A 25,393-nucleotide genomic window follows, 5' to 3' on the forward strand; every position below is an offset into this window, starting at 1 on the left:
AGCTGAAGCCACGAGCTAGGAACTCCTTCTTGGCTGTGTTCACAGGGACCAGCGCTGGGGTCATCACCTGCAGCTCTCTGGTGTCCAGGTAAAGAAAAACCCAGATCAGGAGTGGGACTTGGACTTGAACCCCAGTCCTCTGATGTGGCATGCAGTCGTCTCAGTGTAGGCCTTATCCACCGTGCCAGGCACCTGTCCCTTGGGGCATGGTTTTCCTTACACTAGACACCAATGACATTTCTCTTACTTAGAAGACTCTTGTTTTGGAGAAATAAATCAGACTTTGTAAGCAATGAATTATTTAATAAAAATAAAATAATTGTTTATTCATATGATACTTGAGTTCCAGTGAACGGAATCTTAAGGCATTGACTGAGCACATTTTAACTTTCGAGGCGTTTTCTGAAGGGAAGCTTGAAGGTGAGGAGGAGCAGTTTCCTTGTCCGGTGGTTTACCTTGACATTCATTGTGTTTCTCTGCTGTCCTGTGAGATTTTTGCTACTTTGTTGTACAAATGAAGGAGCTGGACTCCAGGGAGAGTTAGTTCTGAGTTAGAGAGCTGCAGGTCTGAATGCCCAGGGGAGGCTGACAGGCGGCGCAGTGCAGCGTGGTCCTGGCAGGATGAGGACGGACTGAAGTGTGCTCTTCCACACTGGTTTCCAGCACAGAGACAGTCGCGTGAGCTAATGCTCTGTTTTTCATTCTGTAACCACCGAAGTTATAACCAACGTCTGCTTCTATCATGTATAGTGAGAAGAAATGTTTAGTCATTAAGTGATTTCATTCTGATGGCTTTTGTTCTAGACATATCATTTTTACATCACGTGCACTTTATAAGCTTAATGAGGTTATACCTGCCATGTATGTGTCTGTAACACACATTTTGGATATATGTATATAATTATGAAATACATTTTATATGTGCAGAGGAAATCTCCGCACTGCACCCGTTTGTTTATACGGTGTGTGCTGCGTTTGGAGGACGGCGCAGCTGAATGCATGTGGCTTGAGTCACTAGTCACCTGTGTCTTTTCCTTTGTCAGAGAACAGCACTGCACAGGTGACGTCCACAGGAAGTCTTGTGTTTGAGAACTTTGAGGAAGGCATGAGCGGAGTCTACACCTGCTTCCTCGAGTACAAGCCCAGTGTGGAGGAGATTATTAAAAATATTCAACTGAAATATGTTATTTATGGTAAGAAGTGCATTTATTTGTGTTTTAAACTGTCGATGTTTTACAGTATTTACTATCAAGGCTGCTCTAAGGAAAGTGGTCTTTTTAGTCTCTTTCAGTATAAGAGGGTTACTGCTGGCGCATGTACTCGGTGCAGCATTGTGCCGAGCGTCAGGGCCGCCGATGGGCACTGTGGTTTAAGCCAGGGGTTTGGGAACATTTAGAAACATTCATGTCCACGAGAGAAAGCATGTTTTCAGCTTATGATGGAGTTGCTTGTGCTTCTTTTGAATATGCATTCCAATTGTTGCATATTCTATAATACTCCTACCCCTGCCTTTGAAGAAAAATAGAGTACTATTTTACGTATGAGGTGAACATGTCAGATGTTAAAATGTATTAAATATAAGAATAGATATTTAAAAATAATGCACTGAATATCTAATGTAGTTTTTTCGTAAGCAACATTAATTTTCTTAAAAGATGTATTTATTTTTCTTACAAAGTCAGATATACAGAGAGGAGGAGAGACAGAGAGGAAGATCTTCCGTCCGATGATTCACTCCCCAAGTGAGCCGCAACGGCCAGTGCTGTGCCGGGAACCAGGAACCTCTTCCGGGTCTCCCACGCGGGTACAGGGTCCCAAAGCATTGGGCCATCCTTGCCTGCTTTCCCAGGCCACAAGCAGGGAGCTGGATGGGAAATGGAGCTGCTGGGATTAGAACCGGCATCCATATGGGATCCCAGTGCGTTCAAGGCGAGGACTTTAGCCGCTAGGCCATGCCACTGGGCCCAAGCAACATTAATTTTTTTTAAAAGATTTATTTATTTTATTACAAAGTCAGATATACAGAGAGGAGGAGAGACAGAGAGGAAGATCTTCCATCCTATGATTCACTCCCCAAGTGAGCCGCAACGGCCGGTGCGTGCCGATCCAAAGCCTGGAACCAGGAACCTCTCCCAGGTCTCCCACGTGGGTGCAGGGTCCCAAAGCATTGGGCCGTCCTTGACTGCTTTCCCAGGCCACAAGCAGGGAGCTGGATGGGAAGTGGAGCTGCTGGGATTAGAACCGGCGTCCATATTGGATCCCGGGGCGTTCAAGGCGAGGACTTTAGCTGCTAGGCCACGCTGCCGGGCCCCCGCAACATTAATTTTTAAGTGCAAATAGTTTGTTTACATTTTTTAATCACTGTTTTACCCATTGTTATATAGTCATTCATGCTGTTATTTGATACACAGATTTTATAATAAGTGTGCATCAAGAATGTCACTCAATCTTAATCCCAAAGCTAGCACATATCAAACTGCCAGCCATGGGTGTGACTTTATAGTGATGATGAGAGCTAGTGTTTAGTGAGCCCTTGTTAAGATCCAAGCAACACAAAAATATGTAGTCACAGAGTACCTTACCGTGCAACATTGCCTAATTTGGTGTAATTCCATTTGTTCATTTTGGCTTTAACTGCCTGTGCTTTGGGTGATTTTTCTAAGAAGTGTTTACCAATGTCAGTATCTTGCAGAGTGCTGCCTATGTCTTCCTCTAGTAGTTTGATGGTTTCTGGTTACAGATTTAGGTCCTTGATCCGTTCAGAGCATGCTTTTGTGTAAGGTGCGAGGTGGGGTCTTGCTTCTCACTTCTGAAGACTGCTAACCAATTGTCCCAACAGCGTTTGTGAAGAGAGCAGGCTTTTCCCCTGAATGATTTTCATTTCTCTTGTCAAAGATGAGCTGGCTGTACCTGTGGGCTCAGTTGTGGGGTTTCTATTCTGTTCCATTGATCTTCTTCCCTGTTTCTGTACCAGTACTGGACTGTTTTGATACCACTGCCCTGTAGTATGTCTTGAGAAACTGTGATCCCTCCAGCTTGATTTTTATTCTCCAGGATAGCTTTGGCTATTTGTGGTCTCTTGTGTTTCCGGGTGAACTTCTGTATCTGCTGTTCTATTTCTGAGAAGAATGTTGGGATTTAGATTGGGATAGTGTTGACTCTACATATTATTTTCAGTAATATGGACTTTTGATTATGTTGATCTGGCTAATCCAGGAACATGATAGGTTTCCCCACCTTTAATATCTTATTCTATATTCTTTTAAAAATGTTTTTCATATTTTTTGTAAATATTTTTCATCATATGAAAATATAATTATCATCATAGAAGTTTTCCATGTCTTTGGCCAGGTTAATTGTAAGGTATTTAAGATTCTTCTCCACAGTTTTAAGGGGACTGTACTTATAGTTCTTTCTCAGCCTTGTGTATACAAGGACCATCAATTTATGCTCATTAATGTTGTATCCTGCTACTCTTCCAACTCTCGTATGAGTTCCAACTATCCCAGAATTGAATCTTTTGGCTGTCCTCTGTAGAGAATCATATAATCTGTGAACAGTAATAATTTAATTCCTCATTTCAGATTTGAAATACTTTAATTTATTTCTCTTGCCTAATAGCTCTAGCAAAGACTCCCAATTTTGAACAGCAGTGATAAAAGTGGACATTCCTTTCTAGTTCCAGATCTTCGATGTCTTCCCAATTAGTATAATGTTGGTGTTGGGTTTTTGATATATTGCTTTTGATTGTGTTATAGAATTTTCCTTCTATGCCAATCTTGTCTAGGGTTTTTAGCAAGAAGTGGTGTTGAATTTTACCAAATGGCTTCTCTGCATCTATTGAGATGATCATATGGTTTTTAGTTTTCAATTTTTTGAGTAACGTTTTTTTGATTGTCAGTGTTTCATTTATTGATTCATGCAGTACACATTTTTTGAGTGCCTATTGTATGAGGACAATATTCTAAGTACTCAAATAGAGCAATGAAAAAGACAGATACAATGTTTTGGCTTATTCTCAAGGTACAATGATAGTCCTCATTTGATTGGATATAAACTGTCAGCATCTCAGGAAGAGAATAGTTACAGTAACCTGAAAATCACCAGACTTATGGTGCAATGATACATCTCTAGGACAAACATTGTGGTCCAATATCACCTGGAACACCTGCTTCTTATATTCGAGTGCCTGGGATTGAATCTCTGCTGTGCTTCCAATCCAGCTTCTTGCCAGTGTGCTCAAGCGGTAGCAGATGATGGCTTAAATGCTTCCTGACACCTGATTAGCAACTTGGAATTCCTGCTCCTGGCTTTGGTCTAGCTCATCTTCAGCTATTGCTGGCATTTGTAAGGATCTTTTTATACATAATTTTTACTTCCTCTCCAGTCATTCTGCTATTCAAATATATAAATCAATAAAACTTTAAAAGTAGGTATCTAAGCTACTAAGAATTCTACATTCTGCCTCTTATTTTTCCTTGCTTATCTTTCCCTAAATTGCATATTCTTCCCCTAGAATTGGAGGGTTAGTTTTTTTTGAGCTGGAGTATTTGGAGAGGCTAATCATAGTGGAAGAATAAACTTCTATATAGCAAAAGAAATTATCAACATAATGGCAAAGCAGTCAACAGAATGGAGGAAGTCCTGGCCTATTACAGAACCAAAAGGGGGCTACTATCCAGAATTTACAAAGAGATTATTAAAAAACTCAGTGATAGCGTAACAAACAACCCTGTGAAGAAATGGGTGAAGCAAATGAACAGACATTTTCAAAATAACAAATTCAAATGGGTAATAGACATGAAAAAATACTTAGCTTCCCTAGCCATCAGAGAAATACTGCCAATGAAAAACCTCATTGTGTTTCCACCTAACTCCAGTGAGGTTGACCTACACTCAGAACTCTGCTAGCAACACCTGCTGGTGTGGATGTGGGGAGAAAGGAACCCTGCTTCACTGTGGGTGGGAGTCAATGTGGAAAATGCTAACACAATTGAAAATTGAACTACTGTGTGGCCCAGCTATCCCACTGCTGGGAATATATCCAAAGGAAATGAAATCTGCATATGAGATAGTGACCTATAATCTTGTATTTACAGCAGCACAATCCAGATGCCTATCAAAAGAGGAATGAATAAAAAAACTTTGGTAGATATACTCCATGCAATACTACTCAGCCATTCAAAAAGAATGAAATTTACGGTTTCCAATGACATAGTCCCAGATAGAGATTATTATGCTCAGTGAAACCAGCCAGTCATGAAAGGATGAATATCATCTGTTCTGTGATAGAAGGTAGCCTTCATGCAGAAACAGAAGATCAATAAATGTTCATACACTTATTCATCTGGAGGAACTATGTAATGGAGATTGGTATACCAAGAAGTGAAGATACAGTGCAGTGTGCATCTGCTGAATAAATGGAGAACTCTCAATGAGCCTAAGGAACTGTATCATGAAAAAGCAAAATTAAAGAGTAAAGACATTGCTCTAAGTGCTTCATTTATATGAGTTGTAACAGTCCTCACATCATGACTATAGAGATAGCACTATCTACTATATATATGTAAATATATGTGTATATATATAGCATCTGCGCTTTTTTTTGCTTTAAATATTTATTTATTTGAAAGAGTGGCACAGAGCATGGAAAGACAGAAATCAAGCTCTCCCATTGTTTCACTCTCCAAATGGCTCCAACAGTCTGGGCTGGGCCAGGCTGATGCTAGAAGCTGGAAGTTTCGTCCCAGCTTCTTGTGTGAGCACAGACCCAAGTGCTCGGATCATTTCCCGCTGCTCTCCGAGGCTGTGCAATTGGGAGCTGGATCCGAAGTGGAGCAACTGTCACTCCAGCTGGTGGTTCTTCTGTGGACGAGGAAACCTGGCTCCAGAATGGTAAAGTGACTTGGTTAAGGCGACAGTTAGTGAGTGACAGGATTAGGATTTGAACCCAAAGTTGTGTTTCTCTTGTTACCATTCTTGCACTTTCTGAGGCTCCTCTTCACACCACTGGCACATCAATGCTGGCAAAGGAACCCCCGGAAAGTCTCGGCTTTTGTAGATTAGCTTATTTTAAGGTTATGACAAATCACATAGCTCATTCATTTTTTCCTATAAACACTAACTTTGTCTTCGTTTCTCGTGGCCTGCTGATTTTGCAGTTTGGTAGAGCATGTTCCTGAATGGAGGATTTAGTTTGTTTCACGTTTCTCCACCTCACACAGTACCGGGTAGAAAATTTGAATATCCGCTTGTGTCATTGTCTGCTTCATTTTGTAGCTGAAGTCCTTAGTGTTTCTTAAGTTGGATTCTGTAAGGGAGAGATTGCCAGCGTCGTCCCGTAAAGAGCTTAGCACTTTGTCCTGCTGAGGTTATAGGCGGGGCCTCAGTTACTGAAATACCCCAGTGTTGGAAAATATGTGCTCTGTTGGGTTACTAATGGCATTTAATGATTTTAAATTATATTTCTTGTCTTTTATGGGTTACTTGAATTTTTTGTTTATGTAAGCTTTGTGTGTCTGAATAGCTACTGAGAGATGTAGCTTATTGACACTAACTTGTAACAGATATATTCCATTTTGTATTTTTGTTTTCCTTTAGTTTATTAATATTTTAAAATACAAAGAAAAAGACAGTTTAAAGTTTCAAAATTTTAAATCATCTGCAAGTGGCATTTTCTTTTTGCATAAAAAGTACATATTGTTTTTAATGAAGAAAAGATAAGGAAATAAGAAATAGAATAACAAAATGGAATGTGAAACGTTTAATTAATGCTGGTTTCCAGAACAGCTTTAAAATATTCAAAAATAAGTGTGTAGACTGTTTTTATTAAGATGCTGACTTTATTTCACATGTACGTTTTTGTTTCCCCACCGTTTCCATGTCTAACCATTATCACTGCCATCTTCACATACAACTTGCACACAGGCTTACAGCCCTGCAGAGGGCGCCATTCTACCTCTCGAAGCTGGACAGACATCTCGGCAATGGAACGTGTGCCATTTCCTTGTAATGTTTTCTTGATGGCTCATGTTTCTCATTATGTTGAACAAGACATCCAACATCCCTTAGAACACAAGAAAGGAGTTTACTTATAAATACATGATATTTTTACATAGGTAGTCCTTTAACATTTCAAAAAATGATAGAAGCATAATACCTAGTTTTATTATTAACTTGAATTTGAAAAAGTGATAGGTGAAAGACTCATTATTTTAATATGCACTATTTAATTATTAGTATATGTATGCGTTTTGTAATATTTATTCAGTGGGTTCTGTCCCTTCCTGGTTCTCATTTTGGTGGTGTTTGGAGTTATTTTCATGTTTGTGTTTCTGTAGCACTTGAGTGAAGTCGCAGGGTTGGGTAGTGCATCTTGTAGTTGAGAGCGCAGCTCTGGTCTTCGTAGGTGATGTCATAATATTGATAGTGTACACATTGGGTATGTGACATAATCCCTGTCTGGGGCAGATTCTGGATGATGGATATGGCAATAATTCCATTCTTAAATGGTGTCAGGAAATTTACACGATTTACTATTTACAAAGTTTACAGAGTGTTTTTATCAGTCAATGGCTGGGTAAGTGTGCTTTCTTCAGTAAACAGAAATATAATGTGTATAAAATTAAGCACTGTGCTTTTATCTTCAATCATGATTTCTCCTGAAATAGGTGGCTCTGTATTTGAGTTAAACAACCTTGTTTTTATTTTTTCACAGCTTATCGTGAGCCTCATTATTATTACCAGTTCACAGCTCGCTACCATGCAGCTCCTTGCAACAGTATCTATAATATTTCTTTTGAGAAGAAACTTCTTCAGATTTTAAGTAAATTGGTTCTTGACCTTTCGTGTGAAATTGCCTTGCTTAAATCTGAATGTCATCGTATTAAAATGCAAAGAGCTGGCTTGCAAAATGAGTTGTTCTTCACTTTTTCAGGTAAATATAGATAATTTTTATAGAAAACAAATTGAGAACAGATAACTGACAACTTTAAATTGACAGCAACATTTTGAGACTGTCAATGTTGAAAAATATATATATTACCTTCTCTACTTTAATCAGTGCTAATAGCTCCCCCCAAAACCCTGCTGATTCCTGCATTTAATGAAAAATTTGTTCCATCACAACTTAAAAATTGCTTCGATAATTTACTACAGAATGGAATTTATTGAGCATGCTGTAATAAGCTGTAAGTCATCTTATTATGATACTAAGTGTATTATAGACAGAAGGAACCAGTTGAAAGTGTAGAGGGGAAATTCAGTTGTTTGGAAACAAAGAATTGAATTTGCTGTATGAGAACTTGAGCTTTATAAATGATTTGCTTCTGAAAGGGTGTTCAGGACCAGCTGCCCCTGTGCTTTTAAAACATTGCACTCCTGGAAGGGGGCTGCCGTTCCCTCCCAGCCTCTTGCGCTAACACTGTCCCATTCTTTTCTCCTATTTTTTCATTATCTCTTCGCCAACAATATTTGGTTATACTTGTGCATTTTCCTAATACTTACTTTTCTCTGTGTGTTTTTGCTATCTGCGATTGAATTTTGTAGGCACTGTTGACAGGAAACTTTCAGAATAAAGGTGGAGAGGGGTCCAGCCATATGTCATTGTGTTTTGTAATCTGTGCCAGAAGCCAGGCCGGGCAGACGGACATGGCATGGTGTCACCTGGCCCCGGGACACTGGAGTCTCGCTCCTCCGGCCAGGGTGGCACTTGCTGTAGCCTTCATGCCTGTGTTGTCTGGACAAGTCCGTCAGGCCTATTGGAAGGAAAATTGGGTTATTTTGCCTTCCTTTGCTCTTTATCTGGTACTGATCTTGGTGTATGATCTGAGTTTTTGAGCTGTCATTTTCATCTCTGAACGTTTCCTGCATGGCAGTACCGCTGGAGACGGTCGGCAAGCTGTCTGAGATCTTAAGCAGTGTGGGTTCCTGGGGCTCTTCTCGCCTCCGGGCTGAGGGCTGTGCTGGGCTTGTTGCTTCAGCCCTCTGCTGGGCAGTTTCTTCTCTCCACTCCAGATTCTCTGTTTTCTTATTTTCTGCATTTTGGATGTGATCCACACATCTAGATTTTTTTCTTAGTATTTGTCCTCTTGTTGTTCTTTGATTTCCTGAATTTTTTTGTGTCTGACATAAATAATAGAAAATGCTCATCAAATTTTACTTCAAATATTTTTATTCTCATTCTTTGCCTAGCATTTTCATTGTATTATACGATCTTTGTTATTCTTTCATGGTTCTTGGATATTCATTTTTCTTTTTTCTCTTTATATTTCATATGAGACTTTTTAAACTGCTTCTTTTTCCTTCATTTTATTATTGTTATTATTTTGTGATACACTTCCAGAGGCTCTGGGATTTCCCTTACCCCCTCCAGAAGTCCCTTCTCCTTCCCACGTCTGTCCCTGGTGTTATTACGACAGTGTAGTTCTTCATGAACAGTCAGAAGTCCATCATTATGGGCATGGACAATGGCAGACATGTCAGCCTCCTATTGTCAAGATATAATTAACAGTTTCATTGGGAGTCCATGTTTGATCTGGAAGTAGAGATGCATACTGCATTGTATCCTCACGTCTGGATTGACAGTCTCCATTTCACAGTTACTATACATTCCCTTAAATGAAAAGCCACAAAACAAAATCAAGACAGGAAGAAAAATAGAAATTAACAGAGCCATGATGTTAAGTAACAAGCTACTGAATGACTAATGTGTCCCTGAAGAAATGAAAAAGAAAATGAAGAAAACATGTTACTGTATGATCTGTGAGTCGGTGAAGAATTTACTATGAGGAAAAAAAAAACTTTTTTGAAGAAATGAAAATAAAAACAAAACCATCAAAATTCATGAGATACAGTTTCTGCTGGTTTTTGTTGATGAGATGTGTCTCCTGAAGGCAACAGATGGTGTTTGTTTTCTGATCCACCCCACTAATGTATGACGTTTAATTGACGAGTTTAAGACATTTACATTCAGGATTAATACAAATAGGTGGTAATTTGGTCCGTTATTTAGCAATGGGTTGTACATTGTTTGAGTCAGTCTTCTGTTGTTGTTTTACTGGGATGTTCTTTGCATTTGTCTTTGGTTTTGGTGGGCGCTATTCCTCTTCTCTGTCAAGAGAACATCTTTATCATTTCTAGAGCAGGTCTGGAAGAGGCATATTCTTTGAGCTTTTCTTTACTGTGGAAAATTTTTATCTCATTTTCAAAGACAATGGGAAGTTTTGCTGGGTACGTCATTCTGGACTGACAATTTTTTGCCTTTAGAATCTGGAATGTGTCACTCCATTCTCTTCTGGCCTGTAGAGTTTCTTGAGAGAGGTCTCCTGCGATATTAACTGGCATTCCTTTATATGTCAATTGATTTTTTTCACATGCATATTTAAGGAGCTTTTCCTATGCTTGCCTAAAGAGAGCTTGATAATCATGTGTTGTGGTGAAGATTGCTTTTGATCAATCCTGTTTGGAGTTCTGTGCCCCTCCTGTATTCTGTTTCCCAATTCTTTCTCAAGATGAGGGAACTTTTCCTTTCTTATTTCATTAAATGCATTTGTAAACCCAGCTTCTCTTTCTGCACCTTCTAGAATTCCTGTAACTCTGATGTTTGGTCTTCAACAGTGCCCCTTAACTCTTGAATATTTTTCATGGTTTGACTCAGTTTCTCTTCCAGCTTTTTGATTGTTTCCCCATTGTGGCAAGAAATATCTTCCCAATTCTGAGATTCTTTTTCTTCTTTAGGCTTTGCACTAAATTTTTATTTTGTTCCATTGTGTCCTTTATTTATTTATTTTTAAAAGATTTATTTATTTTTATTACAAAGTCCGATATACAGAGAGGAAGATCTTCCCTCCGGTGATTCACTCCCCAAGTGAGCCGCAACAGCCGGTGCTCCGCCAATCCAAAGCCCGGAACCAGGAACCTCTTCCAGGTCTCCCATGCGGATGCAGGGTCCCAAAGCTTTGGGCTGTCCTCGACTGCTTTCCCAGGCCACAAGCAAGGAGCTGGATGGGAAGTGGAGCTGCCGGGATTAGAACCGGCGCCCATATGGGATCCCATTCAAGGCGAGGACTTCAGCTGCTAGGCCACGCCGCCGGGCCCGCGTGTCCTTTATTTCTAATAATTCTGCTTGATTTTGTTTCAGTGTTGCTGTTTCCTGTGTAACATATTCCTTGTGCTTCTCATTGTCGATATGCTTTATAACAAATTTTTAAAGTTCTTTATCCCCCATTTCCTCAATTTTTTCTTCAGTTAACTCTGAGATTGGCAAAGGCTTTTGCTCCTTAGCAGGGGAGTCTTCAGTAATATTCATCGTGTCTCTCTCTGTTCTTTTGCTATTGGTCACTGTACTTCTGGTTAGCAGTTTCTAAGCTGTGTCACCCAGAGGTCTACAGTTTGATTTTACTTATTGCGTTCGGTCCCCGGTTCTTTGTTTGCAGTCACTTGGGTGGGTTCTTACGTTAGATTTCCACCATGGTCTCCATAGCCTCGGCTCCTGGCGCACCACTCTCCACCTCCAGTGATCCCATGCTGAGGCTGCACCGTTGTCTGCACAACCTTTCTCCCACTTCTGGTTAGAGCAGTTCCAGGATTAGAGAGACACTCGCTGTCCTAAATAACTAAGTTGTTTGTGGTTCTGATCTTGCCAGAACCTGCTGGCCATTAGGTCTAAAGGCCACCTAGAGCTGTTTTGACCCATAGGATGCCAAAGTTGGTATATTTTCCCTGTGGGGCTGGTGCTATGCACTGAGCTAGAAGTGAGTTCACTGCTACCTCAGCACACGTGTAGCTCCCTGTCGTCCCTCCAGTGTCACAACCTGTGCCACGCTGAACAAAGTGGTGCCTGATGTGCCACTGATGGAGTTCTGGATCTGTTTACCATTAGGTCTTAGGGCTGCCTGGACCTGTTTTGGGTGGGACCTGTAGGATGCCACATCAGTGCACTGCACTTTTACCTCCCTACACAAACTGATGCCCAATACGGCTCTGGTGGTGGTCTGGGCTGTAAAATCCATCCTGTTCCTGCATCGCCTGTTTGGGGTCTGCTGCTTTGTCTATGATCTTGGTCAAATCAAACCAATCAGCAGGACGGGCAGTTCTCAGCCTGGATTCGCCTCCTGAGCTGCCGGTGGAGCTCAGTTTGCCGCTCACTGACTGCCACTGGGCTACCTGGTCGCTGCAGCACCCCACAGTTGTCTCTGTTGCTTTCCTGTTCCAGCAGTCTCCAGGTGCCCCTGCCGTCAACTGGTCCTCCCCTGTTTCCTGGAATGTGCCCTTTCTGCTTCACCCTAATGATTCTCCATTTGTTTAAATGTGTCCTTACCCTCCTCCACCATCTTGATTCTCTCCACAAAGTACATCTTAGCAGTGCAAGATCCTTCGTGTGTCACGAGTGTAATAAGGGCTTGATGACCAGAAAATTTCCAAAAGTCTTTCCCTTGTGTGGTGGACTTTTCCGATTCCCAGGCTTATCACATGTCCTGTTTGCTGATTGGTGCTTGAGGCTCCAGTCTCGTCGATTGTTATCCTTAGCCATTTTACCGATGTGCTTATCAAAGCAACTCTTCATTTTTGTCAAACCATTTTTCATGTTTCATTTTTATTTAGAATTTGTTTTATTCTCCTTAGAGCTACTTGTTCCTATGTTTTCCGTCTATTTAAATTCTTGTTCAGAATCAGAAATCTACACCCAAACTAACTTTGATCTTTTGCTTACGTTGTTCATTTTTCATTTTGGAAACCCTAACATGATGCATCAGTTAATAAGGATGCATTCTTCTTAATAGGAGCCTACTGGGGGGCCGGTGTTGTGGTGCTTTCCTTACACCACGGCCTGCAGCACTGGGGTCTCGTCTAGTGCTAGTTTGAGTCCTGGCCACTCTGCCTCTGATCCAGGTCCCTGCTGGGGCACCTGAGGAAGCCACAGGATGTGGGTCAAATGCTTGGGTTCCTCCACCCACATGGGGGACCAGGATGAAGCTCCTGGCTTTGTTTCAGTCATTTAGGGAGTGAACTAGCCAATGGAGGATTTCTCTCTCTCTCTCTCCGTAGCTTTGCCCTTCAAACAAATTAAAATAATAAAATAATAAAATAAAATAATAAAAATAATAAATAAAATAATAAAAAAGATAAATGGATTAAAGGTATCTTTAATGTGAGACCTCTTTTTTTAAATTTAAAAAAATGTGTATTACTTGAAAGTCAGGGTTACAGAGAGAGAGAGAGGTAGGGAGATCCTCCGTCTACTGGTTCATTTCCCAGATAACTGCAGTAGTCAGTGCTGGGCTTGTGTAAAGACAGGAGCCAGGAGCTGCTTCTGGTCTCCCATGTGGATGCAGGGAGCCAAGATCAAGCTTGGGCCATCCTCCCATACTTTCTGAGGCCATCATCAGGAGCTAGATTGGAAACAGAGCAGCTGGGATTAGAACTAGTACCTGTATGGGATGCTAGTGCTACAAAGGAGTAGTGTGCTACACCACCTCACAGGCCCCTAAGTGAGACTTTTTAGTTCATCTGTTTAGTAGCTGACTTATGCTGTAACACCACCTCTTTCTTTTTCTAGAGTTATAGTGGCTTATTTTGTCTCTGAAAGTTTGTAACTAAAAATGAAGACTTGAGTAATATACACCGTTACGTATAGGTAGATCATTGTATGAACGCACATACCCACTTTTAAATGCATATGTATGTTTTAAATGTTGAAAAGAATTCTGTTAATGTTTAAGCAATCAATAACCAGACATGAATTCTTAAGTTCACTGCAGACATGGTGTTTTCTTGACCTTGTATTTTTTGATGAGAAAGAACGATTTGGCATTAGGAAAATAGTATCACTTTTTTCTTTCCCTGCCCCCAGCTTAATTTTTAAATGGAAGAGAAATGCTAAATAAATAGTATGTTTAATTTTCAAAAAGGCAGTTTAAATATTGTGACACAGCTTATGCCCTATGATAAAACATATTTTCTCAGTTTCATCTTTAGATGCTGAAAAAGGACCCAAGCCATGTTTAGACCATAGCTGTGAGGCCTCCAGAAGACTGTCAAAGGTATGTCAGGGGGTGCTGGAGAGACGTCAACACAGTGTCAGCAAACACCTTAGCCATCTGTTAATTATGTCACATTCCCACATGGATTCAGAAATAAAGACTTCACTCAACAATAAATAATACGAACGTGAAGAGAATTGATATTTCACGTGCAGTATTGTCAGAACCGGCACTTCCTGACTGATGATAGAATGGCGTTCCCATTTGTTTGGGCGTATTGTCTCTGGTCGGTTTCTGCTGTTCTACATCCTAGATGATGAGAAGATGTAAAATGTAATATTTACTAACTTTTTATGTTGTTCATGTCCAGCATGCGTAGAATGAAATTTATGCTGTAGCTTCTAGTGCCGAGCTAATTCACTTCTCTGCTTTGTAGTATGCTTAACTATTGTTTAATCTTAGTTTATGGCTGTGTTTTCTTTCCTATGTCTGATGATATTTCACTGACCACAAATGCTTTATAAAAAGAGTGTTTTCAACTGATTGGGCTATACTTAAATTACGGTTGTTGCAGAAATTTTCTATTGAAGATATACATATTCATATCGAGGTCAGTATCTATCTTTTCCCAGTACAGTTGATACAGATTTATTTCTTAATTTATAGCCCGTAAGCATCTTGATAATTTACATAGTACATATTTCCATTTGAATTTTCTTTAGGATTAGCCTTTCTTTCCTGAGATCAGTTTTTCTTTACTCCTAAAATAGTTTTAAGCTTTGGGCCACCAAGAGCAGAAAGCAATTTTATTTTTCTGTAGTCACCTCTGAATTTGTGAGTGCTATGCTAATGATTGTTGAACTAATATGTAATACACATTTTACCTTCTATCAATCTTCAAGCTGTTTTAATAGCTGACAAACCTATTGAGATAATTTTTCTGGTAATGGTGTAAGTTTAAATATGAGTTTATATATGTGTGTATATAGGTATACACATATATGTGTACATATGAATAGGAATCTGACCTCTTTAATTTTTCAGTGGAGAAGGTCTCAGAGTGGTGTACATTATAGCTTCTTCTATTTCTTCTAATACTGAAAATCAGTATTGCACTTTCAGTAGAAACAAAAGTAAGTGCAAGTGTCTGACGCTTCGCACGACGGAGGCCTCAGCCCCCTGGAGCACTGCCCGGTGACTCCAAGTTCCTCCACAGACATTGCCCCAAGGATTTTCCTCTCTCTTGGAAACCTTTGATGAAGCAATTTGTCTTTCCTTTTAATCATAAAATCTCATATTTACCTTGTTATATTAAAACAGGAATTTATCGCTGGATATTCCTGATTAATAACCTTATAAAGCTGGTGTAATACCTGTCGCAGTAACAAAACACTTATTGACTGTTTCCAGGCGGGATTTTTTCACAGAAGCACTTTAGACCTTCATGTAAAAATCGGACAAGAAATATTTACTGTGTTTTTCTTTAAATCATTCACTCTACAATTTTCAGTTCCGGAACTTTGTTGCATTTGGCTTCTTGCGTGTTAGTAAATACAATCCTTAGATTTTAGAAATATTTGGGAATGGAATGGGAACTACCAGTGTTACATAAACACAAATTTCCTTTGGAATATTTGGCCCAGTGATAGCATATATTACATTCCTAAGATTTGATCAAAATAAATTCCATTTGCTTTTAGATGAACCATTTCTTTTCACCTTTCTGTTATTGTTAACTGCTATGCAAATGCCATATTTCCAGCCCTAGTTCTGTATAACAAGGCCAAAGCTATGTAGTGTAAATGCTTATCTTGGTCCAGCTGGATACTCTACATCCTTTCATTTCCAGAAACTTTAGAATCAGCCTGTCACCTTTTCCAGAAAGGCTTTGAATCTATCAGTCAGTTTTATAAGAATGATTATTTTTACAATCATGTCCCATGTCCCTGAAAATGGTAAACCTTTCCATTTATTTGGATTTTAAATAATCACCACAATTTTTGTGATTTTTCTGGTATAGAGATTTGATATGTTAATTTCTACATTTATCTCTAAATAAGCACCTGATCCTATAATATTCTTTGTGGGCAGATTTTTAAAAATAAATTATATTTCTTGAATAAATGTAGGGATATATTTTCACTTTTATTTTGTTAAGTTTGAGTAAGTTACATTGAGAAACTCACATATTGCCTTTAAATTTTGAAAAACTTTGTTGTATTTTGGTTACTATTTTTTGACATCTGAAAGACAGTGGCAGTGTTAGCTTGGCTAGGTTAAAGGTGCAGATAGCTGGTAAAACATTGCTTCTGGCTTTGCTGTTAGGTTTCTGGATTGTTGTCAGAGGAGAGATGGCTCTGCAGTCTGAGCGAGCATCCCTGAACTCAGAGAACGTGAAGCGCAGTCAGACAGGAGAGGGACTAGTTTGTGCTGGAGCTTGGGCGGCCATGTCCTCCTCTTGCCTTTGCCCATTTATGCTCCTGCTGCTCAAGCTTGGTGTCTGGACCGGAGCTTAGCCATCAACCCCCTCACACTCCAGCTGGAACTTCCACCATGGGCTTTCCTGATGCTCTGGTTTACAGATAGAGAACTGAGAAAGGCTGGTCCCCTAATTTGATGAGCCCCTAGTAATCAGAAATGGCATTAAACATCAATAGGAAATGAGATATGTTAGACATATGGTACATTTATACCATTCTATCTATATGAAGAGCCCGAATAAGTAATCGGTACCTAGAGTGGCTCTAGAAAAATAAAGTTTTGTCTATTTTTATTTGAAAGGCAGAGTTACAGAGAGAGGAGAGACTGAGAGGTTTTCCATCTGCTAGTTCACTCCCCTAAATGGTCGCAATGATCAGAATTGGGCCAATCTGAAGCTAGGATCCAGGAGCATTCTTTGGGTCTGCCACATGGGTGGCAGGTTCCAGAGACTTGACCTCTGTGCTGGGAGAAGGCCTTTAGCAGGGAGCTTAGTAGAAGTGGAGCTGCCAGGACTTGAACCAACGGCGGTATGGGATGCTGGTGTCACAGGCAGAGGTCCAGTGAATTGATTCTGTAGTTTCTAGAGTTGCTTCCTTAATATTAGTATATTGAAAGCTGTTAACAACTCTTCTTTCAGTATTAAAGTTCTGCTACTTCATAACCTAAACTCTAATCAACTCCCTGATCTAGATGACTTTGTATATCATAATTTTCAATATTTTTGGAAAACTAAAGATTGTGACATTGTTTTTTCAAGGTCCTAATGCTGCTGGGGAAAAGGTTGAACCAAGCAATTTGATTTCCAAGCTCACCCGTCGTGTAGCTGACCTAAGATTGTGTGCATACTCCCCAAAGGAGAGAGGCCCTCAACTTTTTTTAGTTGTGTGGCTGAGTGGAAACAGGTGCAGAGCCTCCACCATCAGCTGATTGAATTACAAGTCAACTTGGCCTCTCGGCCTCATTGGGTGTCTACTGTTAACATGAGGCCACAGCCTGGGAGGGAATGAGGGCCTTTAAGTTTTAAGGCAATGATGTGTGAGAAATTCCTGATAACATTTGAGGTCCCTGTGTTCCTATATTTTGCCTCTGAAAATCATCATTTTCTCCCAATGCTGTTGGCCTTTCTAGCTTCTGTGTTGGAAATGCTCTCCAGCCATGCTGCCAGACTTCCCACCAGTGTCTGGGAAAATGTCATGTGCCTGCCCAAGCCAGTGTCCCTGCCTGACAGTGCTGGTCATGCTTAGGAGCCCTTGGCAACACCGTTGTTGGCTTTTGGGTCTGTGCCTGGGTCCTAGTTCCATCAAGGGTCCAGCGGTGAAGCCCAAGATACAACCTGTAAGGAAGTACGCTGAGCACTGAAAGAGGTGTTTGAGTTGTGCAACCGTGCAAGCACCGATTTAGGGAATGTGTGTGGAGTGAGTCTGAGAGGTAATAGTGACAGGAGGAGCATCGAGTTGTATCAGGCTGAATTGATTGAAATGGGCTCACTAAGTGGAGGTGTTGCTTACACTGTGGATGTGAAACCCACTGGAGGTGACTGGGTTCCATGGTGGCAGAGGCCAAGAGGAAGAGCCAGCCACCAGAGCCCAAACAGTCATAGGATGATGGCCTGCCAGGTTAAGAGTGATGAGGAAGGGCTTACAGGTGCAGACCTCTCTTCATGGCCAGTTTGTTATGGCTTCGCTAGAAGTGAAAGCGTCCTAAATTCTTACCTCGTCTGTGTGAGTAGAAAGGCTCCACGTTTAGTGATGCGAAGTCTTACATCACTGGGACACAGACCTGGGCTCTGGAAGCAGTTCGCAGACTGGAGCCCTTTCACAGCCCTTTGAGCAAAGGAGGCACGAGGGCTTTTTGGACAAGGGCTGTCAAATGTAGATGATCAATGTTTCTTGTATCCTTCTCCAGAGAGACCTTCTGCCTGTTATCAGAGTAGCTACACCAGGGGGAAGGAAATAAATTATTTGGGGACTGTCAGACAATGGGGTGCTGAGTAGAAAGGGTTATAGGTTGGGGTGGAGTAAAAATCAACTAATACAGAGCAATGGAACTGAGGATGCCACTTGAGGCTTGAATACATAGATCTTACCATACAAAAGCATCAACCTCTTGTTGATTTTAGGAACACAAGGCTAATTATCACACATAGAAAGGCCTTTATTAGAGGTATTGCTTAATTATTTTGTAAACTTAATCTTTGCAACAGAGAACTGGCAGTATAGCGTGTATTGTATTTTCTCTCCCTTTAAAAGCATTCCTTTTTGTTTGTTTGAAAAGCAGAGTAATAGTGAGAAGAAATGATCTGTTAGCATGCTCACTTACCAGATGCCAGCAACATCAGGCCTGGGCCAAGCCAGGCCTCCCCAGGAGCCTGAACTCCAGCCCAGTCTCTCATGTGGGGGCAGGGATACAGCTGTTTGAATTATATGGCATTGGAAGTGGAGGTGCTGGGACTTCATCAGCACCCCTAAATGGGCTGCCAGGACTTTAGCGGTCCCCCAGAGGGGCTGCAGGTGTCTCAAATGATGTTTTACTTGCTGTTCCCTAAATAGCCCTTCTCTCTTATTGAGCCTAGTATGGAAAGAATGGAGTGAATAGTTCACAGTATACAAAGATTTTTTTAAATGCGTCTCTTCAAGTACATTTAATTTCTTAGTAATTCTTTAGACCTCATTCAGTTAGAGGGCTATCTTGATTGTGCTCATGTGCATATCCACATATTCACAATTCAGTGTCCAAAGAATTTTGTTGTGAGTACGAATGTATCATGTGTGCCATATTTAAATGTATATTTGGATCCTTAAGGAATGTTGATGATATATTTTCATTTTTATTTCTTGTATTATATCTCATGAATACTGAAGGAAAAAATAAGGACCTTGATTCTTCTTTCTTTTGTCTCTAAGTCCATATGCCACCTCTTCTATTTTAAATCACGTTGGGTTTTGGCTAATAATTTTTCCAATTGTATTATATTTTAGGCCAAAAATCTCATAGAGAGGTTTTTTCACCAACAAGTGGAAGTTCTTGGCAAACACACAGAACCCCTGCCGGAGATATATTACATTGAAGGCACCCTGCAGATGGTGTGGGTTAACCGCTGCTTCCCGGGCTACGGCATGAACCTGCTCAAGCACCCACGGTGTCCGGAGTGCTGCGGTAGGGACCAGCTGCCACTCTGTGTTGTAACTGATGAGGACTCACTTGCTTCTGTTAGCCTATCACTTCATTGTGCTATCATTTTAGGTGTTTCTGTAGTTAATTTGAAGTAGCATGTTTGAAAATGTGAATAAAACCGTGTAGGAGAAAAAAAAAGGTTTTAATTTTGGCCTTGGCACCAACGTTGTGGTGGGAGGGTGTTCAGGAGTGTTTGACAGTTCTTGGGGAGGAAACGGAAGTGGTATTTGAGTCATTTCCAGTTGCCCTTGAAAGAGACGAGTGATGCACCTTCTAGAATGATTCATGGAAGAGTTATGTGAGATAGAGAGATTCCTGTGTCACCTCCTTCTGCTTTTGTTCTAACATTGTTTTCATTTGTTGTCACACGCTGGGGTGTGGTCCTAGCGAGGGCCTGAGCCACGCTCTGCAGCATTCGTTCAGAAGGGAGTGCTGTGCGATCGCTGGCTTGCGTTGAGTGTAGCACGCATGATCTTTGCTTCTCTGTTGCCAGGGGTTGAGTGGGCCCAATCTAGTTCAGTTTTCAGAGGTCTTCGTGTAAATATTGCTAAGTTGGTGTCGTTTTCATTTTGTCTCCACTGATAATTTGGCGTTTCTGCCTACTATCTCGAATTAGATTAAAATGGTTTCATATAATAAAGTTCCACTATTCTCTTTTATCTTCAGGTTGTTTGATTTTAATAGATTTGTCTTCAAATTATTTTTCTGATTTTGTTTTTGATTAAAATAATTTAACAAAATATACTATAAATATATCTTAGAAAATTCCAAGTTAACAAATAAAGCACTTTCAAATGCCCACTCTCTAGCCATTTTGATCATTTATAATTATTTTTTGTCACTACAAATCACATGAAGAATGAAGAAATGTCTGGAAATGCTAAGTGCCAAGACTAGTTTTCAACTGTCTGTTCATATACATTAATGTTTTTATTCAAAGAAAACTTAAAATATCTGCAGTTTAACTAATTATGAAAATTTTGAAGTTATTAAATGTAGATCTTGCAAGTAGAATAGCAACTTTAAATCTAAGAATTACAAATACTTTTATCATTAAGATTTTCTGCATAAATATAAATCTGGCTGATAACATACCTGTCAGGTTCTCTATTTTCACCATGTGGTAATAATAATCTCTGTTCTGGTAAGTGGATTTTTTTAATTAAAAAGTTAGATTTACACAGAGAGGAGATACAGAGAAAAATCTTCCATTCATTGGTTCATTCTCCAAATGGCTGCAACAGCCAGAGCTGAGCCAATCTGAAGCCAGGAGCCAGGAACTTCTTTGGGTCTCCCATTCAGTGTTCAGGGTCCCATGGACACGGGCCATCCTCCATTGCTTTTTCAGGCCACAAGCAGGGAGCTGGGTGGGAAATGGAGCAGCTTTCACATGATCCAGCTCCCACAGTGGATCCCAGCACCTGAAGGGGGAGGATTAGCCAACTGAGGCATTGCACAGCAGGCCGCATTCAGATGTTCACTTCAGTGTTTGTTGTTGTTATTTTTAATTTACTCATTTGAGATGCAGATAGAGGAGAGGGAGTGAGAATGCACATTCGTGTATTCTAGTTCAGTCGCCAGATGAGTGCAGTGGCTAGCTGCTGAAACCGGGAAACTAGAGCTCAAATAATCCTCCTTAATCCTTCCTAAACTGTTACATGGGCAGCAGTGAAGCAGGCACTGACGCCTCACCTGCTGCCTCCCAGGCATGCGTGTGTGTGTGTATATGTGTGCGCACATACGTGCACACGTGTATGTGTGCTTATGTGCACATGTATGTGTGTGCGCGTGCGTGCATGCTTTCATGTGTGTATGTGTGTGTGTGTGTGTGTGAGAGAGAGAGAGAGACACGGTCTTTATCCCTTTATCTGTTGCTGATGAATTCTTAATTTCCTGGCTATTGTTACTAGTGTTGCAAATGTCTCAGCACAGATCTCTTTCCTTTGGTTATATATTGAGTATTGAAATTGCTACATCATAATCTTTACAGATTGTTCAACAATTTATGCCAACAATTCATCAACATTTGTGAACTTATCATGCTTCAAAATGACGAAGTCAAAAATTTTACATTGACATAAAAACTTTTGAACAGCTCTATGTGTCTAAGAAACTAAGTTCATTATACTTGAGGAATAGTAATGTTTATTTGTTTCTGTTTTGTGGGTTTTTTGTTCCTTGTTATTATTTTCTGCTTCCCCAGTCTTGATATCTTTACCTAATCTAGTGTTGAACTTGTGATTGAGAAATGGAATGAATGTGTGCTATTTTCAAAACTAGAAAAACAAAGCAGGAGGACGGAGCACGGGGCATGTGGGCAGGTGGACAGTGGGAAGTGTCAGTAGGCTCCCACGTTTGCATTGGAACGTATGTGAGTGTTTGCTACTTTATACAGATAAATTTGTCCTCTAGAGCTAAAACAGTTAAAGAAATAATAACACAAGGTTATGTTCTTTTTTTAAAAAAAATAAGGATTAAATGCTTTCAGTTAATTTTAAGGGACGAATATATCTTGGTATCAAGCTTTAATGAGTAAAGGAATGATTGGGACCAATAAAGTCCTAACTGGAATGCTCAAGAACCTACATGCTGGTCGCTCTGCACTCGTTTCCCTGCCACCCGCTGTGCAAAGGCTCTGTGTCGCTTGGATCTGTTAGGAATCCCTTGGGCTTTCTAGATTTGAATGTCCGTTTCTTTCCAAGGTTTGAACACTTTTCAGGAATTATTTCATTGTATTGGCTTTTGTTACAAATATCTTCCCCTTGCCTTCCTGAAGCAACCATAATGTGAATGATTGTTCTTTAATTTTTAAAAATTTTTAGCATTTTCTTTTATCTGAGTTATTTTAAAAAACACACTTGTCTTCAGACTCAGAAATTCTTTTATTTACCCATGCAGTTTTGTTGTTAACACGCCTAACTATTTTTGGTTTGGTGTATTTTATTCTCTGGCAGACTTAAGTTAACATTCTAAGTTATCTGCCTGATGTTTAGTTGTCTTGCCTGTGTTTTCTTTCATCTTATCTCGCTTCCCTGTTGCTGGAGGAGCGCTGTGTTCCTTGGTAGGCATCCTGTACTTGTATTTTACGTGCCCCTTTGCCCTGTGTATTTGTGTATTTGGTGGGTCTCCTCTGCGTCCTGGGATTCCCGATGTGGGGCTTCATTAGGAAACAAGACTCTTGCTCATGAGGTTTCAGTAGTTCAGCCGTTCCGCATTACTGAGCTTGCCACTCCTGACACAGTGAAATCTCTCCAGAATCAGCTGGTTGACATAATCTACCTTAGAATCTCCGTGTGCCAACACTTGGCTGGAGTAGTTGATAGATTTTGTTTTAAAGATTTATTTATTTTTATTACAAAGTCAGATATACAGAGAGGAGGAGAGACAGAGAGGAAGATCTTCTGTTCGATGATTCACTCCCCAAGTGAGCCGCTATGGCCAGTGCTGTATCGATCCGAAGCCAGGAACCAGGAACCTCTTCCGGGTCTCCCACGCGGGTGCAGGGTCCCAAGGCTTTGGGCCATCCTTGCCTGCTTTCCCAGGCCACAAGCAGGGAGCTGGATGGGAAGTGGAGCTGCCGGGATTAGAACCGGCGTCCATATGGGATCTCGGTGCGTTCAAGGCGAGGACCTTAGCTGCTAGGCCATGCTGCCGGGCCCTAGTTGATAGATTTGTTCTGTCCTCTGTTGTTGTACCAGGTGTCCTCTGCAGACTCCAATGTACTGCCATATCCTCCATGTGCACCTGGACATGCTGTTCGCTGCTCTGTGTAAACCACTGAGGAGGCCCAGCTCTAACACATGCACTCCACGGTCAGATCACAGAACGTGCAATTCTCTCCATGGTTGGGGTTCCGAGTCCAGCAATTCAGTTGGGGAGGATACCCATAGAAACTTCATATGAGGTGACCCCAGACCTGATTGCCAATACAGTGTCCAGCACAGTCCGGCGCCCCAATCAGCTTATACACATGCTGGTGGTTGCAGTTACTGGGTTAGTTCTGTCTCCAGCCCTGTCTTTTACACAAACCAGTAAGTGTTGCAGCCCAGCCTGATCCTGCCCACCACACACTCTGCCTTCACTGACACTAGTTGGAGCTGCAGCTTAGTTGGGGCAACTTGCAGTAATCCCCACCAGGCCCGCCCCCTGCCCTGGTTCCCATGCTTGCCAGGATGTACAGCAGGCTGGTCCACTCGGTCCCACATCACACTCAGCTCTCATACTTGTCAATGAGAATTGCAGCCTAGTTGCTGGTTGCAACCCAACCAGCCTCACTATTAGCCCACATATGTGCCAGTGGGTGCCACTGTTTGTCTCGTCATGCCTGTCCCACATGTGGTTCTCATTCTCACCAGGTGGAGTGGCAACCAAAGAGAGAGGTGCCTACTGTTTCCCTACTAGGCCCACTCCCACTTTCGGATCATGCACTCTCCAGGTGGTTCTGCAGTTTAACTTGACAGAATTTGCCCCCTGTGCCAACATCTGCCAACTGATGCTATGGCAAAGCCCAGCCAACCCACACTCACTCTAACTTATGCATGCACCAGTGGGAACAGTCAGTCCAGCTTGACCTTCCCTTGATCCAGCCCACATGAGGCTACCAGGTATTGTGGCCCTGCCACGCCTGGTCTGCCCCCAGTCCCAGCTTTCACACTCACCAATGGGAATGGTGCCCAGCAGGGAAGCTCCCTGCATACCCCCTGCCGGGTTTGCCTGCTCTCCCCCAGGTCTCACGTGTGCTGGTTGGGTGTCTGTGGCCCAATATGGCATGGCCTACCTCTCCTTGACATTTACCAGTGGTTGTCATAGCCTGGCTGGGCTGGCCCACCCCCAATTCCAACTCACACTGGTGGGGGCTACAGCCTAGCCCAGCCCATTCGTCCCCCAGTCCTGGTCCTCATGTGAATTGGCTTGTGATCCAGTCTGGCCCGACCCACACTCCCTTCTGGTGCTTGGATTCACCAATGGGTGAATTCATGATTTTGATATAAGAAATTTAGTATCAATAGCTATCACCTTTATATAACTCCAAACTATTCTAATCTCAAAAATCTGATAACTTTAAACAATTATTCCAGTTCTCTTCTAACTTGTCTACCTAGCCTCTAGCAATTATAAAACAGCTTTCTATGTCTCTGAATTTACCTGTTCTGCATATTTTGTAGAAATCAAAACCTAAGGTATCGAGCACTTTGGCTTTGCTTCACTCAGTCAGCACTCTGTGGAGGTGCCCTCTGTGACGCAGCGCTTCCAGCAGAGTGACACTGGCATCGCAGATGCCGTATATGAAGATATGTTAATTCCTTTCCTTATTATTATTAAATTTACAAAGCCAAAAATATGAAGTAGTGCTGAGGAGTTTGCGTGTAACGCTCACCCCTTTCTCTCATTGTTATCTTGTATTAGTGTATTTGTCTAATAGTTGATAAAAGATCCAACGTAGATGAATTTATACCAGTATAAATACTGTTCTGTTCTGTACAGAATGTACCAAGATGTGTGTGTAAATCTATGCTAACTTCTGTGGCTGTGATAACAACACTTTCACTATATTTATTCACCATCTATATGCTTGTATTACAAAATACGTCAGTGGAAGTTGTGAGAGAAAATGTGCTAGGAGCGCATAACGTGAGGAAACACACTATACTACATCCTTGGAAGCTTGCTGTGTTCGTTACCAGTAATCCATATTTGCTATTACTGGTATAATTTTGTTAAATCTTGTTAAACTGTTTAACCTTGTTTAACAAATA

The 25,393-nt window shown here is 41.1% G+C and overlaps 1 protein-coding gene across 2 annotated transcripts in view; it reads left to right on the forward strand.

The window, feature by feature from the left end:
• The window catches only part of ZPBP (zona pellucida binding protein), a 45,978-nt gene that overhangs the window by 19,197 nt on the left and 1,388 nt on the right, over window positions 1-25,393 (forward strand). The window contains exons 4-7 of one of the 2 annotated variants that reach the window (XM_058678285.1): window positions 1,044-1,193; window positions 7,718-7,936; window positions 13,966-14,042; window positions 19,442-19,619. In XM_058678285.1, the coding sequence (XP_058534268.1) occupies window positions 1,044-1,193; window positions 7,718-7,936; window positions 13,966-14,042; window positions 19,442-19,619 (624 nt within the window). The remainder of the gene's footprint in view (window positions 1-1,043; window positions 1,194-7,717; window positions 7,937-13,965; window positions 14,043-19,441; window positions 19,620-25,393) is intronic. The other variant, XM_058678286.1, reaches the window with a different exon arrangement.

Source organism: Ochotona princeps, chromosome 20, assembly GCF_030435755.1.
Source record: "Ochotona princeps isolate mOchPri1 chromosome 20, mOchPri1.hap1, whole genome shotgun sequence".
NCBI classification, from domain to species: Eukaryota; Metazoa; Chordata; class Mammalia; order Lagomorpha; family Ochotonidae; genus Ochotona; species Ochotona princeps.